The sequence below is a fragment of the Oculina patagonica genome, chromosome 1 (assembly GCF_052425735.1).
Source record: "Oculina patagonica isolate OP01 chromosome 1, crgOcupat, whole genome shotgun sequence".
Taxonomy (NCBI): Eukaryota; Metazoa; Cnidaria; class Anthozoa; order Scleractinia; family Oculinidae; genus Oculina; species Oculina patagonica.
In genome coordinates, this window is record NC_135758.1 from 42,141,407 (window position 1) to 42,166,102 (window position 24,696).

Consider the following 24,696-nt stretch of genomic DNA (forward strand, 5'->3'; position numbering starts at 1 on the left):
ATGATTTATTTGTTTGATCCCGTCTTTCATGACGCACCCCGTACGCATCTTTGTAGAGGCATTTTGATTGTGCCCTCTACCTTCAAGACGGAATAATTCCCACTTGTCGGCTCCATTCATCAAATAAATTTTGTTCGAGCGCGGAGCATTTAAATAGGAAACAGATCTGTTTATTCGATAAAATGAAATTATATTTGCACACAGAAATGCTGAGACGCAGCCCCTTTTCCAAACAATACCAAACGTACACACTTGCAATATGAGGGTTTTGGCGCAAATCCAAAAAAATGTGTTCGGGGCTTCGCCTGGCTCGCCTGCCGGCTTCGCCATTCTCGCCCCTCACTGTTTTTTTGGATTTGCGTCCAAAACCCTCATATTGCAAGTGTGTCGGGGTTAGATGACAGCCTTTCAACCCATGCACATGTATCTAGGCAAAAAGGCACCCTTTTAACACTTGTTGAGGACTGTCCTAAAACAAGTGGCCCCCGCCAAGCCCCAAAGAACAGGCGCGCCAGAATTATTTTTCAATTGAACAAATGCTCTTATTGAGTAAACGAAGATGGGAAGAGGGAGAACTGGAGAAATTAACTTGAATGTAAAGAAAAACTTGAAAAGATCTCATGGAAAAGCGTTTACAACATACAAAAAAACTAAAGAAAATGAAAAACAAATAACAATCTTTTTAACAGACGAGCTGATTGAAAAATTAAAAAAAATTAGACAGCAGTGTTGTCGCAAACGTTTTAACAAGCTAAACAAAACTTGCACGCTCCGGTGAGTTGCGTGACATTTTCAGAGAGAGTCTGGAAACCATATTTCTAGTTCTCAGGCCCTTGGACGAGCAGAAAGAAACATGGCGGCCTAATCAGGATTTAGTGTTTGGGCCGATAAAAAACGAAACAGAACAGATATTACAAAAAAAATACGCTCAGTTAACGCGCTGTAATTTTTTGTGCCCCCACAGAAGCTGCCGAAGTGAAGCGAAGAGAAGAAATCGAGAAATAACAGGATTTGATCACAGAAGTTTATCGATCGATCGAAAGAACTTTCCCGAAACATCGGACTCAATCGGGCCTGTTTATTTTTTTTCTGCTTCAAGCATTGCTTCCACGACTTGATATGTTATCTGTCTGACCTCATTTTGCCAAACGGGAGTAGAAAGTTCGGTTAAAATAAAGCAAATCGCTTGGAAAAGCACCAACATTTTAGCCTATTTACCAAACTTTACCAAGTGTCTAATTAATGATGACATCATCCTGATGCCCAAAAGCGCATGCGTACTTGCTCAAAATAGGTGAAAGGGTACCACAAGTGAAAAACGTGACAAAGTGAACTATATATAAGTTAACGCGGCCGTAATTTTTTGTTAGTTCACAAATTCTGGTGAAGTCAAGGGAGGTAGTGGATGGCCAACCACTTGAATCCTGTTATAATGGCTTGTGCGGATGGTGAATTACGGGGTATAGGGGGACTCCTTTCAGTGGGAGATACCCCTGGGTGAACCCGCCTCGGCCCTACTGATAACGTGGGGGTGCTCAGAAATTCCTCGGGATTTCAAACCTCGGCAGAGGTAAAAATGTGGGACAGCCGCCTTGTCAGCGGCGGGGAAAAAGTCCTAGCCGGGGCTAGGCAAGAAACAGCCAACGAGCACCCCCCGACCAGGGTTTTGCCCTTTCGTTTGACCTGTCACGCAACGTCACGCGTGACTGTCACGCTCTGTGTCACACAATGACACGCTGTGTGTAACACAATGTCACTATTTGTGTCATGCGTTAATTTTATTTTTCTGAACACTCAGATTAAATCCAGTGTTTATTTTCTCAAATCTGATTTCGACTCTGCTGATATTCTTTTTTTTAACCTATCTAATTCTTCTTGTCGAATTTCCTGTCTCAGTTTCTCAATGTCAGGCTGTGGGGATGACTTTTTTTGGCTTAAATTTTTTGTAAGGTGCATGCGAACAGTCTCTTTGAGGGCCATGTAACGAGAATATTCATCCAAAATAATTTGAAACTCTTTGTCATCAACTTTATTGTCAATGAGAGCTGCAGAAACAAGTCTATTGACAGTTTCACGTTTGGCAACAGCAAGAGAAGAAATTTCATTATTTTTCATAATTTTTGGTTCAAGTTTTTTGCTCGCTCCAGTGAAAGCGGCTGACAAAACGCCTGTAATTGCAGCACATGCTGCGAAAGGAACGCTTACCGGCAAACCAACGACTGTTACCGCTGTTCCAAGGCTGGAAGCAGAGAGAACACTGGACAAACCACCCATTGAAATTGCGGAATAATGAAAAAAAGACTTCACCTTTTTATACTTTTTCAAAACAGCTCGGTATTTTGCAACTTCTTTGTCAAATTCTGAACAAATTTGATTGATTTTTGTTAACCTAAAGTTTTCTGGTTGATTTGGCAAAGCGGGATACAGTGTTTGTTTTACGCTGTTTTCTTCGCGATCACCATAAGCAGGGGCACTCGGGAGCACATTAGCAGATGACATGGTCTCGTATACATAAAAGTTATTTTTGTATTTAATTTAATTCAATTCCAACTCATATGTAAGATTTGTGCCGTTAAAATCGAATGGCTTTCCATTCTCATCTCTAATCGAAAGAGTCAGAGATGATACATTTTCTTCAGCAGAAACGTCGCGCAAGACGTTAAAATGTGTATTTTGGTAATAAACTTTTTCATACGGTTTTCCACGTATGTCAAAAAACGCTAAAAGGCTTGATGGCTTACCATTTAGCAAGCTTTGTTGCTTGTCGATAAGGTCACAGTTGATGAAGTAATTTTTAGGATTTGAAACATTATTTACCTCAATTGTTTCAAAAAATTCCTTTTCAATACTTGCGTAATTCTCAAACCCAGGCAAATTAAAGAACTTAATAAGACTTTCATTCAGTCCAAAAGCTTTTAAATTGGGCTCTTTTGCTTTTATTACCAATGAACGACCTGCAATGCCTTTTGTTACAGAAAACATGTTTTTCTCTGGAAATCCTTTTTCAAAAATACTCCCAATGTCATCGAGTGAGAAGTTTCCTTGCCGTATATAACGCGCCTTCTCTTCCTTGTTCACTTGTTTATAAAAAACTATTCCATCCTTTTCCAAACTATTCCAGCTGTTGTAAAGAGAACAACTTAAAAGCCGGATATAGCTTGGTTTTGGAATAGGCTGGTCAAAATAAACAGTGTTCGGATTTTCTTTTGTGGTAACAGTCAGCACAACCATTTTTATATTAAATAAAAATAAAAAAATGTTTAATATAAAAGAGGACCATGGATGCAAAAACAAGAGATTTTATGAAGTGGATGAAAACCCCAGAAGCAACTACAATTTCTGAAGCGGCAAAAGACAATGCATGGAAACCTTTTCTTGCAAAATATCCAAACGCTGACCGAACAAAATTTGTTGCACAGGTTGAGTTCGCGTACAACCACACAGCAACGGCAGACATTTATTACAAGGCAGGGCAAGGCCATTTGATAAATGTTTTTGGCTCTGACAGCAAATATTGGAGCCCAGAGATGAAAAAAGCACTGGGGGTGAATCAAATTTCAGGCGGTTTTCCACAACAGCTGTCACCAAGCGGCGCAAAAGGCTCATCTTTGCCAATTCCAGCTGTTGGATTTCACGAAGCCGCACCAAGTTTGAAAAAAATATTTAACAGCCAAATAAACATCTACGTCACACCAGACCAATATTTCACAACGAAATTAAGAGAGATTTTTCAAAAAACAAAACTGAAGCATACATCAGGAAAAGAGTCAAAAAGGTGGCTTGCTAGCCAAAATATGGGCTACTGGCCTCAGCAACTTAACTTTGCTGTTTGGTGTGCGACAACAGGCAGTGGGGTAAGCCGAGAAATTTTCGATGAAGAACACTCATCTCTTAGCTTGCCACCGATTGTGCGAAATTTTTACCTTTTTCACGTTTATTTCACGATAAGGCGAATATTGTTTCAGATGGGGGGGATTCAGAGCGTAAGCGCCTTGCCTGGCGACCCAACGTTTAGCCAGTTTGACAACAAGTACGACGTGGCTTCTTACAAAAGAATATGTGCTGAGTTCGGTGTCGACCCGTCAAGCGATTTCCGTTTCACAACAGGCGCAAACCACGGACTTGGTAACGTTTATATCTGGATTACTAACATTGGACCAAACAAAACTGGAGCAAAATACCCCGATTACGATAAATTTTCGGATGAAGGTGGAACTGCAAGCAAAGGTAACTTGATTCAATACATCGAGCCAGACGACGCTGCATATGCACAGGCAGACTGGTTTTGTCCTAACGGCACTGAAGGGCTTACTCAGGCAGGTTTGTCGAGAGTAAACCAGTCGATAGAGGCTTTTGTCTACTGTATTCTCGGTTCGCAGGTGAACGTTCGAAGTAGCATACTTGGAACAGGCGGCCGTGCAAAGGAAGCGCAAAGTGAGTTCCTCGTGTTGGTTGAAGACGCTATAAGGCAACCTGATCTGGCAAAGTCGGTCCAAAGATACCAACTAGCCATCGACGAAGCTAAGGTTCGGCTTAACCTTGCAGTCTGCCCAGGTGCCTGGCTGATGCCCGCTCGTATGGTGATAAACACAGAAAGCGTTGTTGGCTACAATAACCAGCTTAAGCAGGCTGTTGTTGGGATGAAATTAGGAGTGAATGATGAGGTTAATAAAGCTACAAAAAAAGCAGCTCTTAAACTGATGGCCGGAGGAAAATCAAAAATCAACCCACCAAACAGCCACCCTTCAAATCCTATACACAAGAGCGCCACAGCAAAAAAAAATCAGGCACCCGCCGCAAGCGCTGCTGAAACACCAGCTAGCAACGCGCAAAGCGCTAAAGCTACGAAGGCCGTAGCCAATGATTCACACGAAATAAACAAAGCAACTGTCGCTGTTGGCGCGGTTGGAGCAGCAGCTTTGCTCTACACCCTTATGCGTTAACGTCTCTTTTTGATGTATTTTTCAACAAGAAAAGCAACCACAGCAAGGATAAGCAGCCAGGTGTGCTCTGCAAGAAATCCAATTACTTGACCAGCGGTTTTGAAAAGAAATTTCGCAATCGAGCCAATGAGACCAGGCAGAGCTGATGCTACCTTTGAGCCAATATCACTTAGGCCTTTTCCCAACGCTTTGCCGGTGGCCTTCAAAGAGTTTGTAATGGCACCAATTACAGAACCAATCGTGACACCAGCAGCAAGAAGTATTGCTGTTACTGTCACGCCATATTTTTTGAAGATCTCTTTGATCCTCTCACGAAGTGGAAGCGCCCTTTCTCTTTCTGCAATCTGCGTTTGCAAACGCCCGAGCTCCTCGGTTCTTTCCGCAACTCTTTCTTCCGCGGCTTGTTTGTCAGTGGGGGAGGCATTCTCATCCTCAATAATTTTTTTGTCTTCCTCGTTTTGGCGCTTGAGCTCATCTTCTTGCTCTTTAAGATCATCCAACGCTCTTGTGTCGTTGAGCCTTTCTTGCAAAGTGTTTCTTTCGCTCTCTTTGGCAGCGAGGCTTGCCCTTAGTTGGTCGACTCGTGTTTGTTCTTTTGCAATTTGCTTAACTTGTTTTTCAAGAGCAGCAACTTCTTTTTTTTTGTTTTCAAAATCCTTTTCAAGATTTTTTTTCAGTTGCTTAAGTCTGCGCAATTCTGATTCATTTTCAACATTTGACCCAAGTTGATCCATCTTGGCATTTGTTCGCTCGATTCTTATTCTGAAATCTTCTACTTCTTGGGTGGCTTTTTCTTTCTGCATGGCAATTGTTTCTCCCTGTTGTATTTGACTTTCAGCTTCTCTTAATATTTGTCTTCTTTCTCTTATTTCTTCATTGTCTTGAGCAATCAGAGATTCCGCTTTTGGCCCAAGGGGGGCTTTAAACTTGTCTGTGAATTTTTTGAGAAGGCCAGTTCCGTCTTTTTTGAAAATTTCGGTCTCGCCACCTTTTGATCCAAAGGATACAATTGTAGTTTCATTGCCACTCTTTTTGCTAAAACCTATTGGGTCTAATTTTGCGAAGTTCACTTTGGGGAATTTTCTTTTGATAAAATCTTTAGCTCTGTCAATCATTGCCGGTTTGTCATCTTGATGAATAAAGCTTCCCAAAAAAGGTGTTTCTTCGCAGGATGTGTCTGGCAGCCCGCTCTGTTCGTGCTGCATCGTTTGCATTTCATGTTGTTCACCCCCATGGTAGGGTGTGGATGCCTCCCCGGGCTGAAATGGTCTGGTTGTGTCGACCTCTTGTTCCTCTTCATCATCGTTATCACTGTTGTGGTCAAGATCTCGGTCCAAATCATGGTCCTCGTATCCAAACTCACCACCACCTTCCGCCATCACGTAATTTATATATATTTTCAAATTAAACTTTTCAGTTTAACAATAAAACCAATCGAGAGATGGCTGCTGTTCAAGAAAACCTTCGACCGGGACGCACAGAGAAAATACTCGGCGCACTGAAAGCCGAGCGCGCTGTAAAACGAATCACTTTTGACCGCACTGAAGCCAATCCAGAGGAAACGTTGTATGTTTCAGTGCCAAAGCTGAACGAAAACGAGGTCATTGTGCCCGGCTCGCTGGCGCTGCGCTTCAACATCGACTTGAGCGGAGGCCATGCCAATAACTTTCTGGTTGACAACGTCAGCCGAGCTCTGGTCGACAAGTTTGTTGTAAAGTACGAAGGCACCGTCGTGCAGGACACGGTTGGCTATGACATCTACAAAATATTTGAGGACTTTTTCCTTTCGCAGGAGGAGCGCGACGACAGGGTGCCAGAGGGCATTCAGAGCGAGGACCTCAACAAAATTCGCTCAAATGCTGGCGATAAGAAAACTTCAGGTGTGGACGCAGAAAAAAAGCTGAATGAGATATATGGAAATAAATACCGCATCCGACTGGATCACCAGATTTTAACTGACCATGGGGCATTTTATCCTCAGGCACTATACAACGATCTTGTGTTCGAACTGAAGCTCGCGGCAGCCGAACATGTGGTCAGAGGCTCAGATACAACAAAACTAAAATACAAGTTGACAAACATCCAGCTGGAGTACGAGATGATAAGAAGCGAGGAAATTGCAGATGAAGCGTTCAGCGCTTATTCGGGCGGCAAAGAGTTCGCTTACGACCACATCCAGCGTGATAAAGTGACGACTTTTGCAAAAGGCTCCGACACACGTCTGAATCTAAGGGTCAACCCGCAGAGGAGGTCCATGAAAGGTATCTTGCTCCTATTTATTGAGCAATATAACAAAGGTGCAAGGAGCTCGGAAAAGTACATTAACCCGGACCTTACAAAAGTAAGCATCACTGTCAACGGCTCGCCAAACATGCTGTACAACAACGGCATCGAAGGAATGGACATTTGGGGAGAAGTTAAAAGATTCTACATGAAAGAAAAAAATAAAACGCAGCACATGACTATGCAAAAGTTTTACACAGAAGACAAGTTTGGCCTTCTTATTGATCTGCGTTCCATGGCTGACCACTCGATGCACGGAAGCGGCACGCGCCTTGTGAACACAAAGGACGGTGTCCAGCTTGAGCTAGAGAGGAAAGCAAGCGGCTCAGGTAATTTGAACTGCCACATTTACGTAATCAGCGACGCCCAAATGAATATACTTGGCAGGCAGTTAGAATCTGTGCTTTTATAATTTTTTCTTTGAAAAAGTGTACCTTAGGTACATATACGAACGAAGATGGATCCTGCCAATATACCCTTCAACGCCCTCATTGTGGGACCAACGAACTCAGGAAAAACAAGATACGTGGTCAATCAGCTTTGTGGCCCTTTCCGAGGCAAGTTTGACTACATCGTGCTCATCTGCCCGACTTTCGAGCACAACAAGACTTATTATCGCTTTGCTGAGGAAGATATTCGATTTTTTGTTTTCATTTGCGAGCAGCACGAGGTGGAATCTTGGTTAAGGCTTTCAAGATTTCTTTTTGAGGGTACGAACACGCTTATCATCCTCGACGACTGTGCTGCTTCGAAAGATGTAAAAGGAAGAACAGGGGAGTTGGTGAATCTTGCTTTCTCTGCTCGCCACGCAGGCTTGAGCATATGGGTGTTAACTCAAAAATTGACAAGCATAACATCCTCATTCCGCGAAAATGTTGCGGCAATCGTTTTCTTTTACACCCCCTCTGCCAAGACCACGAAGGCAATCTTTGAGGATTACGCTGGCGAACTTGCCCATGAGGATTACAAAGAAATCATTTTAAAGCTAAAAAAAAATAAGTTTTCGCATCTTGTCATTTCTCATCGCCACCCTTACGGCACAAAATTTTCTTATTGAACATATTTTTTAGAGTAATAAATGGCTGACCCGTTCGCAACTTCTCCTCCCGAGAGCGTCAAGGGCGCTGCAAGTGAACAAGAATTAGCTTCCGTAATGGAACTGCTAGGAGCTGAACCAGAAAGTACAGAAAGCGCTATGGCACTCATTCAAGGCCCTGACATTCCTGCTTTGCGTGAACAGCTTGCAATCCTTGTTTCAACAGGAAAAGCCAAAGAAGCAATCGGTGTGCAACTGACACACGAGCAGGTGAAGCGCTTGACAGATAAAGAAGTTGAAAAGTACTTAAAGAGATATGAGGCATACGTTGGATCCAAAACAACCGACAGCTTGATCGACAGCTTTATTTTTCTTGTAACTAAAGTCGTTGGTATGGCCGTAAATATCAAGGACGTCAATGATTATCAAAAGGAACTAAAAAACGACTACATCATCAGTAAAGAGCTGTCAACTTTGGCTGGCGGTCTGGCTTTGAAATGTGGTCGCTTTCTTGCCGTTGCAAATGCTGCGCTCATCACAACAAAGCACGTTGATTTAAACGAAGCTACAAAGTCGCACACTTCGCTGTGCGAAACCAAAGGTGCTTCCAAAGATGCGGACACAAACACTACTGAAGATTTTTCTGAGCAATGCTAAGAAAATGCTAAGTAATTACTGAACAATGCTTAGCAATTGCTTAGCAAAAAATCTTGCTGAGCAATTTTCTATTTAAATATTATTTTTTTTTTTTTTATAAATGGCCGAGCTCGAACAAACTCCGATCGCTCAAGAAGAACAGAAACAAGTTACTTCAACAACTCCAGCAACAAAGCCTGCCAAAAATCCAAAGCGAGTTGCTGCTGGCAAGCTTGCAGCTGAAAAAACAAAACAGGCTCGTGAAGCACAGAAAAAAGCTGCTGTCGAGGCTGCTGCAATAATTGCAAAAGAAAAGGAAAAGAAATCTGCTGCTGCAAAGCGAAATGTAACACCACCGGACGTAACGGAACCAGCTCAGCCCGAGGCTCAGCCGCAATCAAGCGGTCTCACCACAAATCAATGGATATCTTTGCTTGGTATCGGCGTTGCAATCGTTACAACTTATGTGAAACGCGAAGACATAAAAGCCTTTATAAACGAAAAAAGAAGTCCAACATTTAAAGCTCCGCCAACTCTTATAACTGATGACACACCAGTTACAGCAGAAAGTATTGGAAGGGTTGCAACGCGTTCTTCAGACACGCCTTCGACAATCCAAAATGCCATTAGACCTCGCAAACAAAGAGGAATCCGTCCGATGGATTAAAAAATTTCTTTTGAACATTTATTTTTCATTTATTATACCGACAATGTCCCTTGGTTTTATTCTTGACAGCCTTGTTAAAGGTGCAGCTATGGCTGGTATTGCATTACTTTGGTTTGAATTTTCCAAAACTTGCGTTAAAACCGCTATTCGGGTGCAAAAGGATGAGGATACAATTTTTAAAAGAGGTATAAAAAAAACAAAAGAAGTTGAATCTGGTGAAGAAGTTGCAAACTTTGCTTCGCAAAACGGTGAAGAATAAACAAAAAAATTTTTCAATTGAATATTTTTTATTATTTTATACTGAACCGCCATGTCCGACAACAAGCTCGTGAAAACGCTCATGGATGCCGCCACCATTACAGGTCTCGCCGCCGGAATCGGCTGGGCTGCCAAAAAAGTTGTAAAAGAAAACTTCACATCCGACCCAAGCAGCAGTTTTATGAACTATGTAAAGTTCACAGCCGTCATGGCTGGCAGCGTTGCACTTAAACAGTATCTCGAGGACCAGAAAATTCTCCCCACCAATTAAAAAAAAAAAATATCATAATATAAGAACAAAAACACACAATGGCAAGCGTAGCGATTATGGCTGGCGGAGCTATCTTGAACGCTGCTGCTTTCATTGGCGGCAACTATCTTGCTCGAGCTTTGGGTGGCGGAGATGACGCCGCTTTGAAAGAAAAAGAAAGACACGACAAAGCTCTCGAGGCTTACCAGGCAGCTTACGCGAAGTACTCTCGCGACCGCACGAAGCTTCTCGACTGGATCGAAACCAACAATGAGATCAAACAGCAAGCGAAACAAAACTTTACGAACACAGACTACGCTTTCAAACTCTACAACCAGGCACATCCTGACAAACAAATGATTCCTCCGAAAGAACCCAAGTTCTCTGATTTTTATCAGCCAAGCGAGCAGCAGAAACAAGGTGAACTGATGTTTGTTGGCGCAGGCGCTCTTGCTCTTGGGTACGCTGCCTTTCGGTTTCTTTAAACGTTTCTTTTTTTTCTTGTATACGCATGGATGCAAAGATTTTTGCGGAGCAAAACTTTTCGAAGAAAATCTCGAAAGTCTACTATAGCCCCCAGGGCTACTGAAAGGGAATTGCTGCGATAAAAAAATTAGCCGAGGCTTCTAAGGTTTCCGAAGATGCCGCAAAAAAGTGGCTAGTTAAGCAGGCCCTTTGGCAGATCTACCTACCGGCACCACGATACGTTCCTCGCCCAAAATTCGATGTTTCTTCTCCAAACGCGGTCCACCAGGCGGACCTTCTTTTTCTGCCACACGACAAACTGCCGCGAGGGCGAAAAGTTTACAAATACGCGCTGACTGTTGTTGACGTTGCCAGCCGTTTCAAAGAGGCCGAGCCTTTGACCTCCAAAGATTCAACTGAGGTTGCAAAAGGTTTTCAGACAATTTACAGGCGAAGTGCACTAAAATGGCCACAGATGCTGCAAGTTGACCCTGGTCGCGAATTCATGGGAGCTGTTACTAAAGAAATGGAAAATCACAAAATCTATATTAGACGCGGGCGTGTTAACATTCACAGAGATCAAGCTATTGTTGAACGTTTTAATCAAACACTGGCAGGGCGCCTGTTTGGTTATCAGTACGGTGTCGAGATGAACCTGCCATCTGGCCAGCGGTCGACAGCGTGGGTAAAAAGGCTTCCCGAAGTTGTTGCCGCTCTGAACAACGAAGTAACCAGTCTTACTGGTAAGAAACCTGCTGCTGCAATCAAAGAAAAGGCTGTTTCGTCCAAGCCGTCCTCAAAATATACAAGACCTGTTGGCTTGAAAGAAAAAAACTCCCCTCTCTCGTTAATGTGCGCTTTCTCTACCAACCTGGCGAGCTGGAAGGCGGCGTAAAAAGGGCTACAGATCCGATTTGGTCATTAAAAGTCTACAGCATTGAAAGGTCTGTTACTAAACCTAATCAGCCAGTTCTTTATTACTTGCACGATGGTCCAAAGCGCGGCTTCGTGCGTGAAGAATTGCTTGTTATTCCTCCAAATACACAGTTACCACCAAGCACTTAGTGCTTGAGCCCCTTGGGCTCAGAAAAGCTATAAACGTTCTGTCGGGGCCCCAGCCCCCTGCAACAAAAATACGAACCTTTTTTATGGGAATTTCTGGCGTTGCAGCCGGCGTTGCTACTTCTTTTATTGTTCAGCGAGTCATTTAAACACTTGCCCCTTCTCGGTACAGCAAAAAAAATGTTCTGTCTCCTCGTGTTTTGCGTCGTCGCTGTCACTGGTTTCTTTTCTCACACGGGTGCGTGCCGGTGCCCCTTGGGCACTCCTGAGTGGCTTTTTATTTATTAAAGCACTCTAGAGAGACCTTTGCTTGGCGGCTAGTTAGTTTTTTCACCCCCTTTTATGGGGCGGTGGGCTCTTTTTTTTGCCCCTTCTCTGCAAGAGCTTCGCTCTCGTGCTCCGCACCCATCCGATAGTGCCCATATGCCAAAGTGTTTATCCCATCTTCATTTATCCATCTCTTTGTGTCAAATGGCGACAGCGATTTTTTGTTTACCACTATTGAATGCATCTCGTGGGCATAGCTTCTTAGCATGTGCATTTCGTGAAAGCTTTCCTTGTTTTGAAAAAGTGCATCTTTGAAGTCTTTATGATTTATCTCATTTTTCGTCACGCACTCTTTCACCCCCTTTGCCTTTTTTATATTTTTTTCGTCCACTTTCAGCGTGTTACAACATTTTGACTCACTTGCTTTCGGATGTTTCTCTTTTATTTTTTTGACCAATTCTTCGTCGTTTGCCATTATTACCTGCATTTTTTCCCCTTCGCAAGTGCACTCTTTTATTTTTGCCTCAGGAAAGTTTTTCTTTATTTTTTCGATTTCATTTTCGCTTTCACCTTCTGTCATTATTGAATACATTTTCGGCCTCAAACAAACACACTCTGAAATCAGTTTTCCTGCGCATTCGTCTTTCATTTTCCCCAACACCTTTTTGTTTTCTTTCGAATAAAGTGAATGCTCTTCGGGGTAGTCGCTTGTGTCGTACTCGCCGATGTTTTTTGCCATGTCCGCGTAAACGTCTTCTGTTTCTATCACAAGCAAAAGGCTGTCTGTGTCTGTATACAAAAGCTCGCAACGCTCCCCGTACTCCTTTTTCAGATGGTTGTAAAAGAAGTCATACATGCATAGCTTGCTTACGTCAAGGATAGTCATGCCTGTGTAGACCGGTTTATTGAGAAACAGCTTACTTTTTCGCATGTCTATTCCGACAAGATCGTTTGAAAACATCACGTGCCTTGAATACAATGGACTTGCGACCAATTTTCTTATTTTATTTGTCTCGTCGCTTCTCACTATTCTTATGTCTACACGGTTTCTCAGGTTTTCCATTGTTTTTCCAAAAACCGAGTTGTTCATTAGCTTGTAAAAGGTCTTTTCAAAGTTGTTTTTTGCTTTTTTTCGGAATTCTGTGTTCATCCGGATGTAGGGCTCCATCCAGCATTCCTGTTCAAACTCTAAAACCCTGTGCACTTTTTTGAGTTTCATTCCCTGTTTTAAATAAAACTGCAAGTTTCGGTAATGCACGACGTAATTGGTTTTGTCTTCAAGCGTTAAAACAAGCTTTTCAGTGTTTGGGGGGTTTAATTCAAGATCATTCATTAATTTCTTTTGGTAAGGCGAATACATTTCTTTGTCTATTTTCTTTTTCTCTGGCGCTAATGGGTAACTGTCGTGAGCGTCATGCAGCTCTTTCGGATATTCTAACTCCACCTCCATAATCCATCCAGTTTTTGCATGCTCTTTTTTTGTCATTATTTCTTTTTCTGTTGGCATAACCTTTTTCCATCTAAAACCACTTTTCGGAAGCGGCTTGCTCATTGCCCACCCGTAAAGGTTATTCGCATCGAGATACATTATGTATTTTTTTGGTTGACTCGGATCAAATCCCTTAACATATGGGTTGTTCGCCTTTGCATATCTCTTGCTTACCGACGAAATCCCGCCTCTTATTCCCCTTTCGACGAAGAGGTGCATTTCGTAGTCTGTGAGTAACTCAAGCTCCACACCTGTCTTTTTCAAAAGCGCATCCCAAGAAAGACCTGGCGACGTGTAATAATTTGCGGGATCCAGATTGTACTTCTCAAGGCATAATTTTCGAAAGTTTTCAAAAACGTCCGCTAACAGGGTAACGTCCGTTTTGACATACAAATCGTGGTAGTCTCCAAGATTTTGGCAGCCAAAGGTTTCCCACACTTTTTGCGCGTGTGCATACTCTTTGTCTGTTATGTGCTCGCCTGTAAGTTTACTGTAGAACTTTTCTTTTTTCGGCAAAGTTGTTTCTTTAAATCTTTCCCATGAGTCCATGTATTCATAGGGATAAATCCCCTTTTGTGTTAACAAGCCAAATTTTTCTATAAAAATGGTTTTTGCTTCTTTGTATCCTTCATCTGTTATGTGGATGTTATTGACAATTTGCCATTTTTCTTTAGTTTCGTCCCCACCTTTAAAAAAACTTTCACTCAAGTTGTTATAATTAAATTCCTCCCACACTTCAACGTATTCGCTTGGATATTTTCCGTTGTCTAACAACAGTTCACTTTTTTCAAAGAAAACCTTTTTCGTCATATTTAATGCATCCTTCGGCGTATCTTCTACAAGTTTTTCAAGCTTTCCAAGTAAAAAGTTCAAAGTGTCAATAAACCTTAAACCCCCCAGTGAAAATGTAATGTATTTTTCCATGTTGTTTGCAACACACTTTACCTCTTTCTGTGCCTCTTTTGAAATCTTCGAAATTGACTGCATCAAATGGTGAGCATCGTAGCCACTCAGGTTATGAAATGCAACTGGTATTTGAATATTTTTTGGATTTATTTTCATCATTAAGTTACACACGTTGTGCGCGGCTCCTCGAAAATTGCCTGTTATGTGACAATGATCCCTCACCGCATCCTTGTAGTTCGGCTGGATAAGCGGCTCTTTGCACGCTAGGCAGTTTTTTTGGTTTTCAGCGGCTAATTTGTGTGATTTTTTTTCAAGCTTTTTTAGCTTATAATGGTTCCCGCTATTAAGAGTATTCGCCAATTCTATTCTTTCGTAATAGCATTTTTTGTGTAACTGTCCTAAGTAATCAAACTCCTTTTTATTAGATTTAAGCCAAACCGGCAAAGAGTCTAAAAAGTTTTGTTTCACCAACGATTTTTCGCAGATGTGGCAGTTTTCGGCTTTTTTAAAGTTTGCCCAGTCTTTTTGCGTCATAAGGAGAGGTTTTGGCTTTGACAATTCATATCTTATTTTCTTTTCTTCAATTAAAAGACAGTTCAAAAATACTTCAACGGCGTTTTCTCCTCTGTAAACGAATGGTTTTTCGTGTTCACCATCACTTCTTACACGCGTGTAAGCGAATCCGCATGCCTCGTGCTTTTCTGTTTTGTACGTGTAACTTTTCTGGCGGTTCTCGGGCGTTTCTCGGCGCTCTTTTTTTAACAATGCCTCGCCGTCGGCGTAAATCGTATAAGGCGCTTTCATTTGTTTTTGGTAGTTTTTAAAAGAAAGGGTGTTTTTCTCCTCATCTGGCATTTCGATTCTTGTTGGCTTGCCTTTGACCCCATTGCAATACTTTTTGTGCTTTTCAAGCAAGTCTTCTCTTGTAAAATTTGTCAAACACATCATGCAAAAGTGTTTTTTGTTACTGTGTTTGGTTTGGTCGTGTAACAAAGCGCTAATTCTTTTTATAAAACAGTAGTGCTGTTTCAATCCTGACTCAATCAACATAAGGTTTATACGGGGTATTTTGTTTTCTTTTTCGCTTTGTCTGAGAGGTATCACACACCCGTCTTTCAAGTGCCACCCAAAAACATTTATTGCAAGGTTTCTGTTTTGCGCCTCAAGCCTGTCAATCTGCTTTAGGGGTGTCGGAAAATCGATTCCGTTGTAGTTTATGCCGTCATCAACGGGATATTTACTTGTTCTTTGAGGATCTTTTCCGTTCGCAGGCGGGAATAAAGCAGCTCTCAAAGCCGATTTTAAACACTGGTTGTCACTGTTTTGCACGTTAATAATTGCTTTTTTGTTTGCCAGTTTGGGAGGCAAAGGCAAGTAAGTTCCTCCGCGCAATGGCCGATAACGCGCAACATAGGTGTACGCCCTTGTTATTCTTTCAACAACCCACCCCGAGCCCCTCTCCGACCAAGCCTCGATTTCTCCCTTTGCTTTGTCAATAAATTCGTCAAACTCTTTTTTTATTCGGTCTTTGGTGTTTTTTGTAAAAAGACGCGGTTCTCTTTCTCTGAAATAGTGCTCCATGTGTTGCGTAACTCCGTTTCTTTTCATCGAAAATTTTACTTTAAGCCCGAAGCTTGCTTTTATGTCATTCAATTCTTCAATTTCACTTTCCAAAAGATCATAAAACTTTTTTTTGTGTTTTTTTGCAAAAATTAAAAGATCTTTGTTGTTTTTTTCGGTTTCGGGTATGTCCATTTTCCATACTCGGAGCCAATCGTTAAAATCGGTGTTGGCCAGTAAAAAAGACAAATTTCTTTGCGGGTTTCTTTGAAATTCACGGAGGTTTTCCTCCATCATAGCTTGCAAAACTTCTGACGAATATCTTGCGGCAGCCATTTGGTGCATATACAAAGTAAAAAATATTTGTTCAATTGAAAAATAATTCTGGCGCGCCTGTTCTTTGGGGCTTGGCGGGGGCCACTTGTTTTAGGACAGTCCTCAACAAGTGTTAAAAGGGTGCCTTTTTGCCTAGATACATGTGCATGGGTTGAAAGGCTGTCATCTAACCCCGACACACTTGCAATATGAGGGTTTTGGACGCAAATCCAAAAAAACAGTGAGGGGCGAGAATGGCGAAGCCGGCAGGCGAGCCAGGCGAAGCCCCGAACACATTTTTTTGGATTTGCGCCAAAACCCTCATATTGCAAGTGTGTAACGTAAATAATCACAAAACTCCTTCCATCGTGATAGTGAGCTCAATCGCCCGAGTGTTTTCGGAAGGGGTATAAAAGGTAATGTCTGCGTTCGAGCCCAGTGACCCCGGAGACTGGAGCTTTTTCCTGTTTCTGTACCCGACGTTACTAATCGAACCAAATCGAACGTTCGATTAATCGAACTTACTCGAACTGAATCGAACTGTAATCACGCGATTAGGTTCGATTAAGTTCGGTAATCGAACAGAATCGAACTCTCACAAAAAATTTTGAGTAATCGAACTAAATCGAACGTTCGATTAAGTTCGATTAGGCTCGATTAAGTTCGACTGGGTTCGATTTGAAAATCATGGAAAATGGATGTTGATTAAAAAACAACGGTCGTAAAATTCACGGTCTAATTACATTTGGCTGCAAATGACGGTATGTTCCCAATAAACGGGTGTGAATACGAGTGTCACAGGCGCGGTTGTTTAGCCCAGAACAACGAATAAATAAACAGAAAGGAAATTGATGTCAATTTTATTACTGTTTGTCGCTTATTTCTTCACATTCTTTCAACGTGTTTTGTACTCCAATTTGATTCAAGGCTCTCGATAGGTTTCTGGCTTTAGTTCTCGTCATCTGCACTTGGACCTTGAGTGGAACATTTATTCCCCCGCCAACCCGCCAGCGTCCTCTGGGATCGTCAAATGGTTGTCCAGTAACCACACTAAAAATTTAAAATGTACGGGATTAAAACAGTGATTAACTCTAGGATTTACCTCCTAGAAAATAATTGTTCGGCCGAGAAGCTTTGTGTCAAATGTCAAACTTACAATAAACTGCTTACCATTTTAGTTCCTCCCGAATTGGCCAGAAAGGTGCAACAAGCACACGTTCGAGATGCCCCAGTTGACCACGTGCAACTAGAGTGAAGGAGGATTTATTTTCTATTGTCTGTTGAACTTTGCGTTTCGGGTTTTTTTGCCGAAAGTCCATAAATAAAAAATTTATTCATTTATTACTGTTACTTAGACAGACTGTTCAATTATCTGGTTGTATGAGGGTGAATTTAAGATTTGTCTTTTGTGTTCGATTAAGTTCGATTTGGTTCGATTAGTTCGGAAATCGAACGGAATCGAACTCTCTCACACAAAGTTTTGGGTTCGATTCTGTTCGATTATCGAACTAATCGAACCGAATCGTTCGATTAAGTTCGATTCAGTTCGATTAAGTTCGATTACCGAACTGTTCGATTAGTAACGTCGGGTTCTGTAGCATGAGACGACTAGGCTTCAGACTAGGAGTATTTCTACGTCCCCTTGATTGGGATGCCAGTCCATCATAGGGTTACCGCCAGCATTAAATTCGCCGGGTACCCATTTATACACCTGGGTAGAGAGGGACACTATGAGTTAGTGACTTGCTTAAGAACACGTCAACAATGAGCCCGGTCAGAGCTCAAACCCGGACCGCTCAATTCGGACCGCGTGTCCTAACCTTTAGGACACCGCGCCTTCATTTCATTTCCTTAGAACCCCATTATAAAGGCTTTCTTAAAATTCTATTTCAACCCCAAGCCCTGGTCTTATTATTGATCAACGCCTCGATCCCCCCTCTAAGAACAATACATTTCCCAGCAACAGGTGACGAGAATAGAAATCGTTTAGTTAAGGATACAGTCGGGGAAATAAGTACCAGTTTTGGCTATTCTTCGTTGAAGCGCTCGAAGAATCTGAATTATTTCATCCAATTTAAAAACTAGCGCGACCGCTCACGAGTACTCCAAAAGCAACCGCGCGAACAAATACGTCATCTTGCTCAGCAACTTCTTGAAGAAGTGATGTAGCTAGCCTGCGAGCAGGCTCACTCTGGGGCAAACTCGAGAGCTACACGGGAAAGGCAAAGTCGCGACACGTGAGCGGTGCGCGTGCCCCAAGGTGAGCCTGCTCGCAGGCTATGATGTAGCTATCAACTGGCACTAGTTTCCCCGACTGGATAGGAGAGATTAATATGGTAATTAACGAGGACAACTTTTTTTGCATGGGTTACTTACCACACTATTTCATTACAGGAATATCTGATGACGATCCGTTAGAGCTACCTTGCCTGGACGGGTCAGGACTGGAACGGAATCACGTGAACTTAATTGGCATCAAGTTCTCAAGTGAAATTTGAGCACAGCTCGCGGTGCCCACCTGGGACATCTTCCCTTACCAGCTATGGTGTAACACACAAACTTTGAACTCACTGCCTGAGTGTTCCGAAGTTAACTACCAGCTACAAATGTGTTGAACGCTCTGAAACCCGAAGATGGATCGTAATATCCCGAGCGCAACCCGAAGTTACTGTGGGGTCACCAGCGGCAAACTCAGCCTCAAGGCCACAGGAGGAGAGAGGGGGGAGGTTCCATTCTTTCCAAGTATCAGTAAAGGTACATTGAAAAGAAATAAAGTGGAATTTTTAATGTTTTAGTCGGCTCTTTGGTAACACTTTCTTACAAAAAACAAACAATAACAAGTAAATGCGGTAAAAGTTGCCTTAGTTCCTTGCATTCTTTCTTTTTTAAAAATGACATTTCTCGTAAGAAACCACTGGCTTGGAGGTGTGTGATCGTTAAAATGTTCTTTTTCTTTGAATTTGCGAAAACGGTGGGTCCAAACTAGATTTGGACAAATTAGAAGTAAAGAAGAAGTAAAGTCTTTCTCTTTACTTGCGCCCTTTCCCGCCACAAAAGTTCAACTCTACCCAGTAAAAGCACAAATAACGCGCGAAACGAATATGTGAATAACAACATCGCGGTTTTAAGTACGTAGATACAAGGCATGCATGTTGAAGTCTGCGAGCAGTCTCATCTGCTCAAAAAATTAATCGAACGCGAAAACAGGGAGCCCTGAACCACAGGATTCCGTCCTATGTTTGTGTTTGTTTGCGTGGACATAGCTTGCCAATATAAATATGCAAATTTTCGAAAATCAGCTTTTTGGCTGTGTGTTTGTAATAAAATGGAGGAGAAATATCTACGCGTTGCCCGGTTTTTCAACGATGTTCTTTCTGGGAAGGGCACAGGCGATATGAAGGGCAGAAGGCAGTATAAATTTTGATCAATGTCAGTGAGGAAATTGTCCCGGCTGGTGGTACAGATCATCGTAAATCGGCAAATTTACGACTTAATTTGATATTTCGTTGGGTGAGTTATTTTTTTTTTTGCAGTTAGTTTATGACTAACTCAAATTAGGCCCGCCTACAGTTCGAGGACTGTTTTTTCGACGACGGTAGAGCTCTGATGAAAGTGAGTCGAGGAAAAACGTTTTTCGGTTACATTGCAGAGGCGGTACCCGATTCTTCGATGTAGAAGGTGTACGCCTTGTGTAAATATTTGTCTTTGCTGTATACGAGTCGAAAACTTAAAATCATAGAACTGCTTTTACATGCTTTAAATCGCCGACAAAACCACATAAAAACAAACTTAAACAATGCGAAAATATTCTTACTCCATTTTATTACAAATAAACAGCCGCATTAAACGATTTTAGGAGGCGAAAATTCATGTATTTACAGAAGCAATTAACGAAGAAATTAGAATAATTATATTAGCAAGCTGTGACCGCGCAAACAAACCCAAACATACGAGGGTTAGCATATGCATGTGTACAAGCTAGTCGCGGCTCGCGGCTCGCGGCTCGCCGTCATGACTGACACGTCTGCTGATTTTACCACAGACTACCATCTTGCAAAATGAGAAAAGTATTTCTGTACTGTTTAAAATGTTTTCGGCTATTTATGTATTAGGCAATCATAAACTGTTTTTTACCGATTCATATTGGACAGCCGAAAAATATTTCCTTGTTTTGTTCTTATAAGAGCTCCCGGTCCTCGAAGGAGCAGGCGAACAGTAGCTCGAGGAATGTTCTTTTCTAACTGGAATATCAAATTTGGCCGTAAATTTAGCGTTTTTACACTGATCTGTACCACCAACCAGGGCAATTTTAATTTGCATAGGCCTTTCAGAATGTAAACCGTGTTCCACAAAAAGACTTAATTTCCCTCGGGGTACACAATTGAAGCCGAAGAGATTTATTCCAGCCATTGGGTGCCTAGCTACCAACTTTTATCAGGTACCTTTTTTATGGACTTGAAGTGGTACGGTACCCCTTTTATGGACATGAAGTGGAAAATTGATTTATACTCGGTTTCTACACTTCTGATTGTAAATTTAAGGCGAACCCCCTAACGTTAAAACCAACTTAAAACTGTACTTTGGTCTGACATTTGTTTTGATATGAATAGCCACTTCATTTTTTAAATTCTTTTATTAATCCTTCTCAAGCAATGGGGACTATTCAGAACAATATTGTGCCGCTTTCTAATTAAGACAATTGCACAACAGCACTTAAATTTTGGAGCAGTGAAGCAAGTTTATAGTTTCTTAACCACGCGGCGGAGGCTGGCGTTTCGGCTTTTTAGATTTTTTACAAAAAGTACGGGGTAATCGAAGGGTTTTAATCGAAGGTATATGTCACGTTAGTACGGCCAAGAACGCCACTCATTGTACTCTAGCCAATCAGAAAAGCCAATGAAATCACTGTCATGCAAATATCTTGCACGTCCATTATCCATATTGTTTGTTGGACGATTGTTTGCACGCGGGCTAATATTTTCGTTTCTTTCAAGCAGTAATATCTTAACACGGAATCCGGAAAGTCAGCGCTTAAACTTCAAGCGATAAACTTCAAGCAAAGAGCTGAAGGGGTTGACAAAGTTTGGAACCGGCGCTTTGCGACATTTTGCTTTTGACAGTGTGGACTATTGTAAAAGTGGACGCATCGCGCTCTTTTTTATTCAAACAAAAGACGCTGAAAGAACGCCAATATATGAATATTACGATATCTGAACAATAGAAGCGTCCGATAAAGTCATTATCAAGCTTGCTTCAAAGCGCCATTTGGTTATCCTTGCTGAGGAAAACAGGTCGAAACGGCAGTGATTCAACTGGTTTCTTCTTCGCCTATCTGCGCGCTGCTGATTCAAATACAACGGTAAGTCAACCATTTCCCTTCGGTTTAGTATTTTTACTTGTCAGTTTACGAAACTCTTGAAGGGCAGAATATAAATTTAAAAAGATCGACAGGCTTGTAGAAGCAAGACCTTCGATAAGGCCGGCGACACACTTGGCGATTTTATTGCGAAAATCGCCAAGTGTGCCCGGTGCAGCGATTGCGATTTTCACCGATCGCCGCGACTGGCGTATAAAATCGCCGATATCTGGCGATCAAATTCGCCGCGATCGGCGAATAAAATCGTCCAGTGTGTCGCTGGCTTAAAGCGAAGCGAGCTGGCGAACGAATTTGAAGCGCGAAGCCCTCGCGAGCGCTCTTTTCCTACCTTCTGTGGGCTCATTCTAGTTTTAAACACTTGGCCACGTTGTCGCTTAAAAGTGAAAGCACGTTTTTGTAATTCTTTTCATAAAACTTTGATTTTTGAACGAACTTCGATCTAAACTCAATATGGCGCGTTTTTCATGCGAACGCCCCGCCATTATGCAAATGCTACCCCCAAACTTCTCAAACTGTTCTAACGTGTTTAGTGTTTGGTGAGGTTAACTGAATTCTTTCTTCGAATTTAATTTGAAACTTTTGTCTTTTCTAGATGTCTTCACTCCAGCAGTGGCCAGATACGCGAAAAATTATTTGATGCCAGGAAAACTTTGGAATGTAAGTTAATAATTGTACACGTGTCATTGTTTTTAGGCAGAGTTGGTAGCTTTTTATTGTTTTTAAGCTCAAGAAGTTGTGTGCTGATGAATAAGTGAATTTAAAATGCTAAATCTTAATAAAACTCTTGAGCAATTATCTTCTGACATTACTTGAGCTTCCCGATTTATAAAATTTAAACAAAAGTGGTTGCCAGAATTATCGGTTGCCATGGGGGATGGATTTGCTTTACCCAAACACTGCTGAGCAATTTTTTGCAAATTGTTGTTCATATTGCTCTTGATTCCTGTTTTTTTTCATTTTGAGTTTCAACAAATGTGGATACCACTTGCCTGCATATCAAAAGCTTTTCCAAAGCACGTTTTCAAGTGTTTGCAAATGATCTATGTATTTTGTCATTGCCAAACCTCCTGCCTTTTCATGCAAGTTTTCACACCAAACTAGTGCATGCTTGATATCATTATTCTTGGTGTGTTGGGTTTGTGGATATTAATTATCACAAGGTGTAAATTTAAAAAGAAAACATGGTTATTTTAAAGATTATTTGTCTTGATACATTTTATTTTATCATTCTAGATTCAGTGGTCTCCAGGCCAGTTCAGAGTAAAACACAGTGCATTCTGTGAAGCAATGGAAGTCATTCAAGACCAATCAATGGCTTGTCAGTTGTTATCAGTATTTATTTCTTTTTTCAAAACACATAATGAAAAGTATGTTGTGTTTTGTGATAAGAAATAAAGTACTATATTGATAATAATCATGGCCTTGATTTCACACTTGATGCTGTGGCATTTTGATCAGAAAAGGACCTCACTGGTAAGTGTTTTTAACCTTGAAATATTTTTTTCCAATCATTATGCAGTGAAAAGTTCTTCCTCAGTGGTGGGAACTCTCTTTCACCATATTCAAGTAAGAAAAAATTACTGAATTTGTAACTGCCTGCCCCATAATGTGAACCAATGAAATGCAGTTTATTGTATAAATGTATTGATTCTTCGCTTTTCTGATGGGTAAAGAATTATTTTTTATACTTCATGACTTAAAGATGATTTCCAGTCCGTACTGCGCAATCTCCGCCTGCAATGTTTGTGAGTCTCACAAACAGAAGAATGTTTACTAGCAAAAATAAAAATTCCGGGACAAAACTTACCTTTTTCTTCATTTTTAACGCCAGATATCCTTGCAAAACAATAATAACGAGTAAAAGAAGCTCGACGTATTTCAAACGGACGTTTTAGCTCATCGTGAATTCTTGAACGAAACGATCCGTAATGGTGAACTAAAAGTCTTCATGTACGCTATCACCGAAGTGTAACATTTCAACTAATTCAAAACAAAAATGAAAACAAACCCTGAGTCTGCGCAGTACGGACTGGAAATCATCTTTAATATTATGATTCAAACGGGTTGTAGATTACTTAGATAAAACTGATAACAGATATTCTGTTGAAATGTCTTCTGCTGCTTTGCCCATGAAATAACAACACAAAAATGGGGTCTCTTGTTTGTTACTGTGACAACAACACTTTAGAAACAATAATAGCAACCTGTAAATAATTGCAGTTTGGGTTAATGGTGGCATGCTCAAATTTACATAATGTTTTATAAAGTTCCACTAAAAGTAATACAAATGTTATAATATACAACTACAGAGGTGTTATTGTTTAACCAAATTATTAGAAAACCAAATGAACTGTATGCAATAGTATTTATTTAAATGCTATTACAAGATAAATGAAGTAAAATACAACACACAACATTGATAACAATATAATATTATACAATATTAGAAAAAACAAATGGGAAATCTAATACTAGTAAGGATTTATAATTATAGCCATTTAATTACAATGATTAAATTTGTAAGCTAAACAACTGGCTTACTTGAAAACGTTTTGATGTATAATGACTTACTGAAAATTTTATATTAAGAAGGTTTACTTGAACCTTGAGCAAATCAACTTGGACTTAACTTGTAATACCCTAATTATGACATTGAAAACCAAACTATGCTCTATCCTCTTTTCTATCGGTATTGTAAAGACCTTTCCTAAACTGGAAGGTCAACTTAAGCTTATTATGGTTTCTCTGGAATACTTTAAATTCAAACACTTTCAAGGCCTGAAATGCTTTTGAATGTGAGTTAAGCATGGCTTTGTCACATCTGCCATAAGTTTTTCTTGTCTACACAAATTGACAATTCTGCTGAAGACCGTGGGTCTCTCTGTGAAGTTAAAGCTGTTGTTGGGGAGAGAGTTCCCTCATTACTACACCTCCATCATTGCTTTCTGATCCAGAGTTTGGTTTAATTGCCAAGATCTATCCCCAAATGAGTGGGATCTTAACCTGCCTAACTTTATATTATCAAAACTGCATGAATCTTATTTTGATAGGCTTTCAAGCCATCATGGTAGACTTTTAATTACTGCAGTGAAAACATTAATTCAAACAAGTTTATTATATGTGAATAAAACATTTTAAGAGGAAAAGTTATGGGATAAATATGTGAAAAACCAAACCAAAAA

General features: G+C 41.0%; 1 protein-coding gene and 2 long non-coding RNA genes across 4 annotated transcripts in view; 2 read left to right on the forward strand and 1 right to left on the reverse strand.

Moving 5' to 3' along the window:
* LOC144631938 (prominin-1-A-like) overlaps window positions 1–18,944 on the forward strand; it is a 48,837-nt gene extending 29,893 nt beyond the window's left edge. The window contains exon 24 of one of the 2 annotated variants that reach the window (XM_078490528.1): window positions 18,532–18,944. In XM_078490528.1, the coding sequence (XP_078346654.1) occupies window positions 18,532–18,635 (104 nt within the window). In that variant the 3' untranslated portion in view covers window positions 18,636–18,944. The remainder of the gene's footprint in view (window positions 1–18,531) is intronic. The other variant, XM_078490518.1, reaches the window with a different exon arrangement.
* Window positions 16,982–17,374, reverse strand: LOC144632815 (uncharacterized). The gene is made up of 2 exons (XR_013566950.1): window positions 17,308–17,374; window positions 16,982–17,187 (listed from the first exon to the last, which is right to left on the reverse strand). It is a non-coding gene; the product is annotated as an uncharacterized LOC144632815 (long non-coding RNA).
* A 2,113-nt stretch (window positions 18,945–21,057) lies between the features above and the next one.
* LOC144650727 (uncharacterized) lies at window positions 21,058–22,887 on the forward strand. The gene is made up of 3 exons (XR_013570177.1): window positions 21,058–21,496; window positions 22,107–22,171; window positions 22,748–22,887. It is a non-coding gene; the product is annotated as an uncharacterized LOC144650727 (long non-coding RNA).
* Window positions 22,888–24,696: the final 1,809 nt, after the last annotated feature.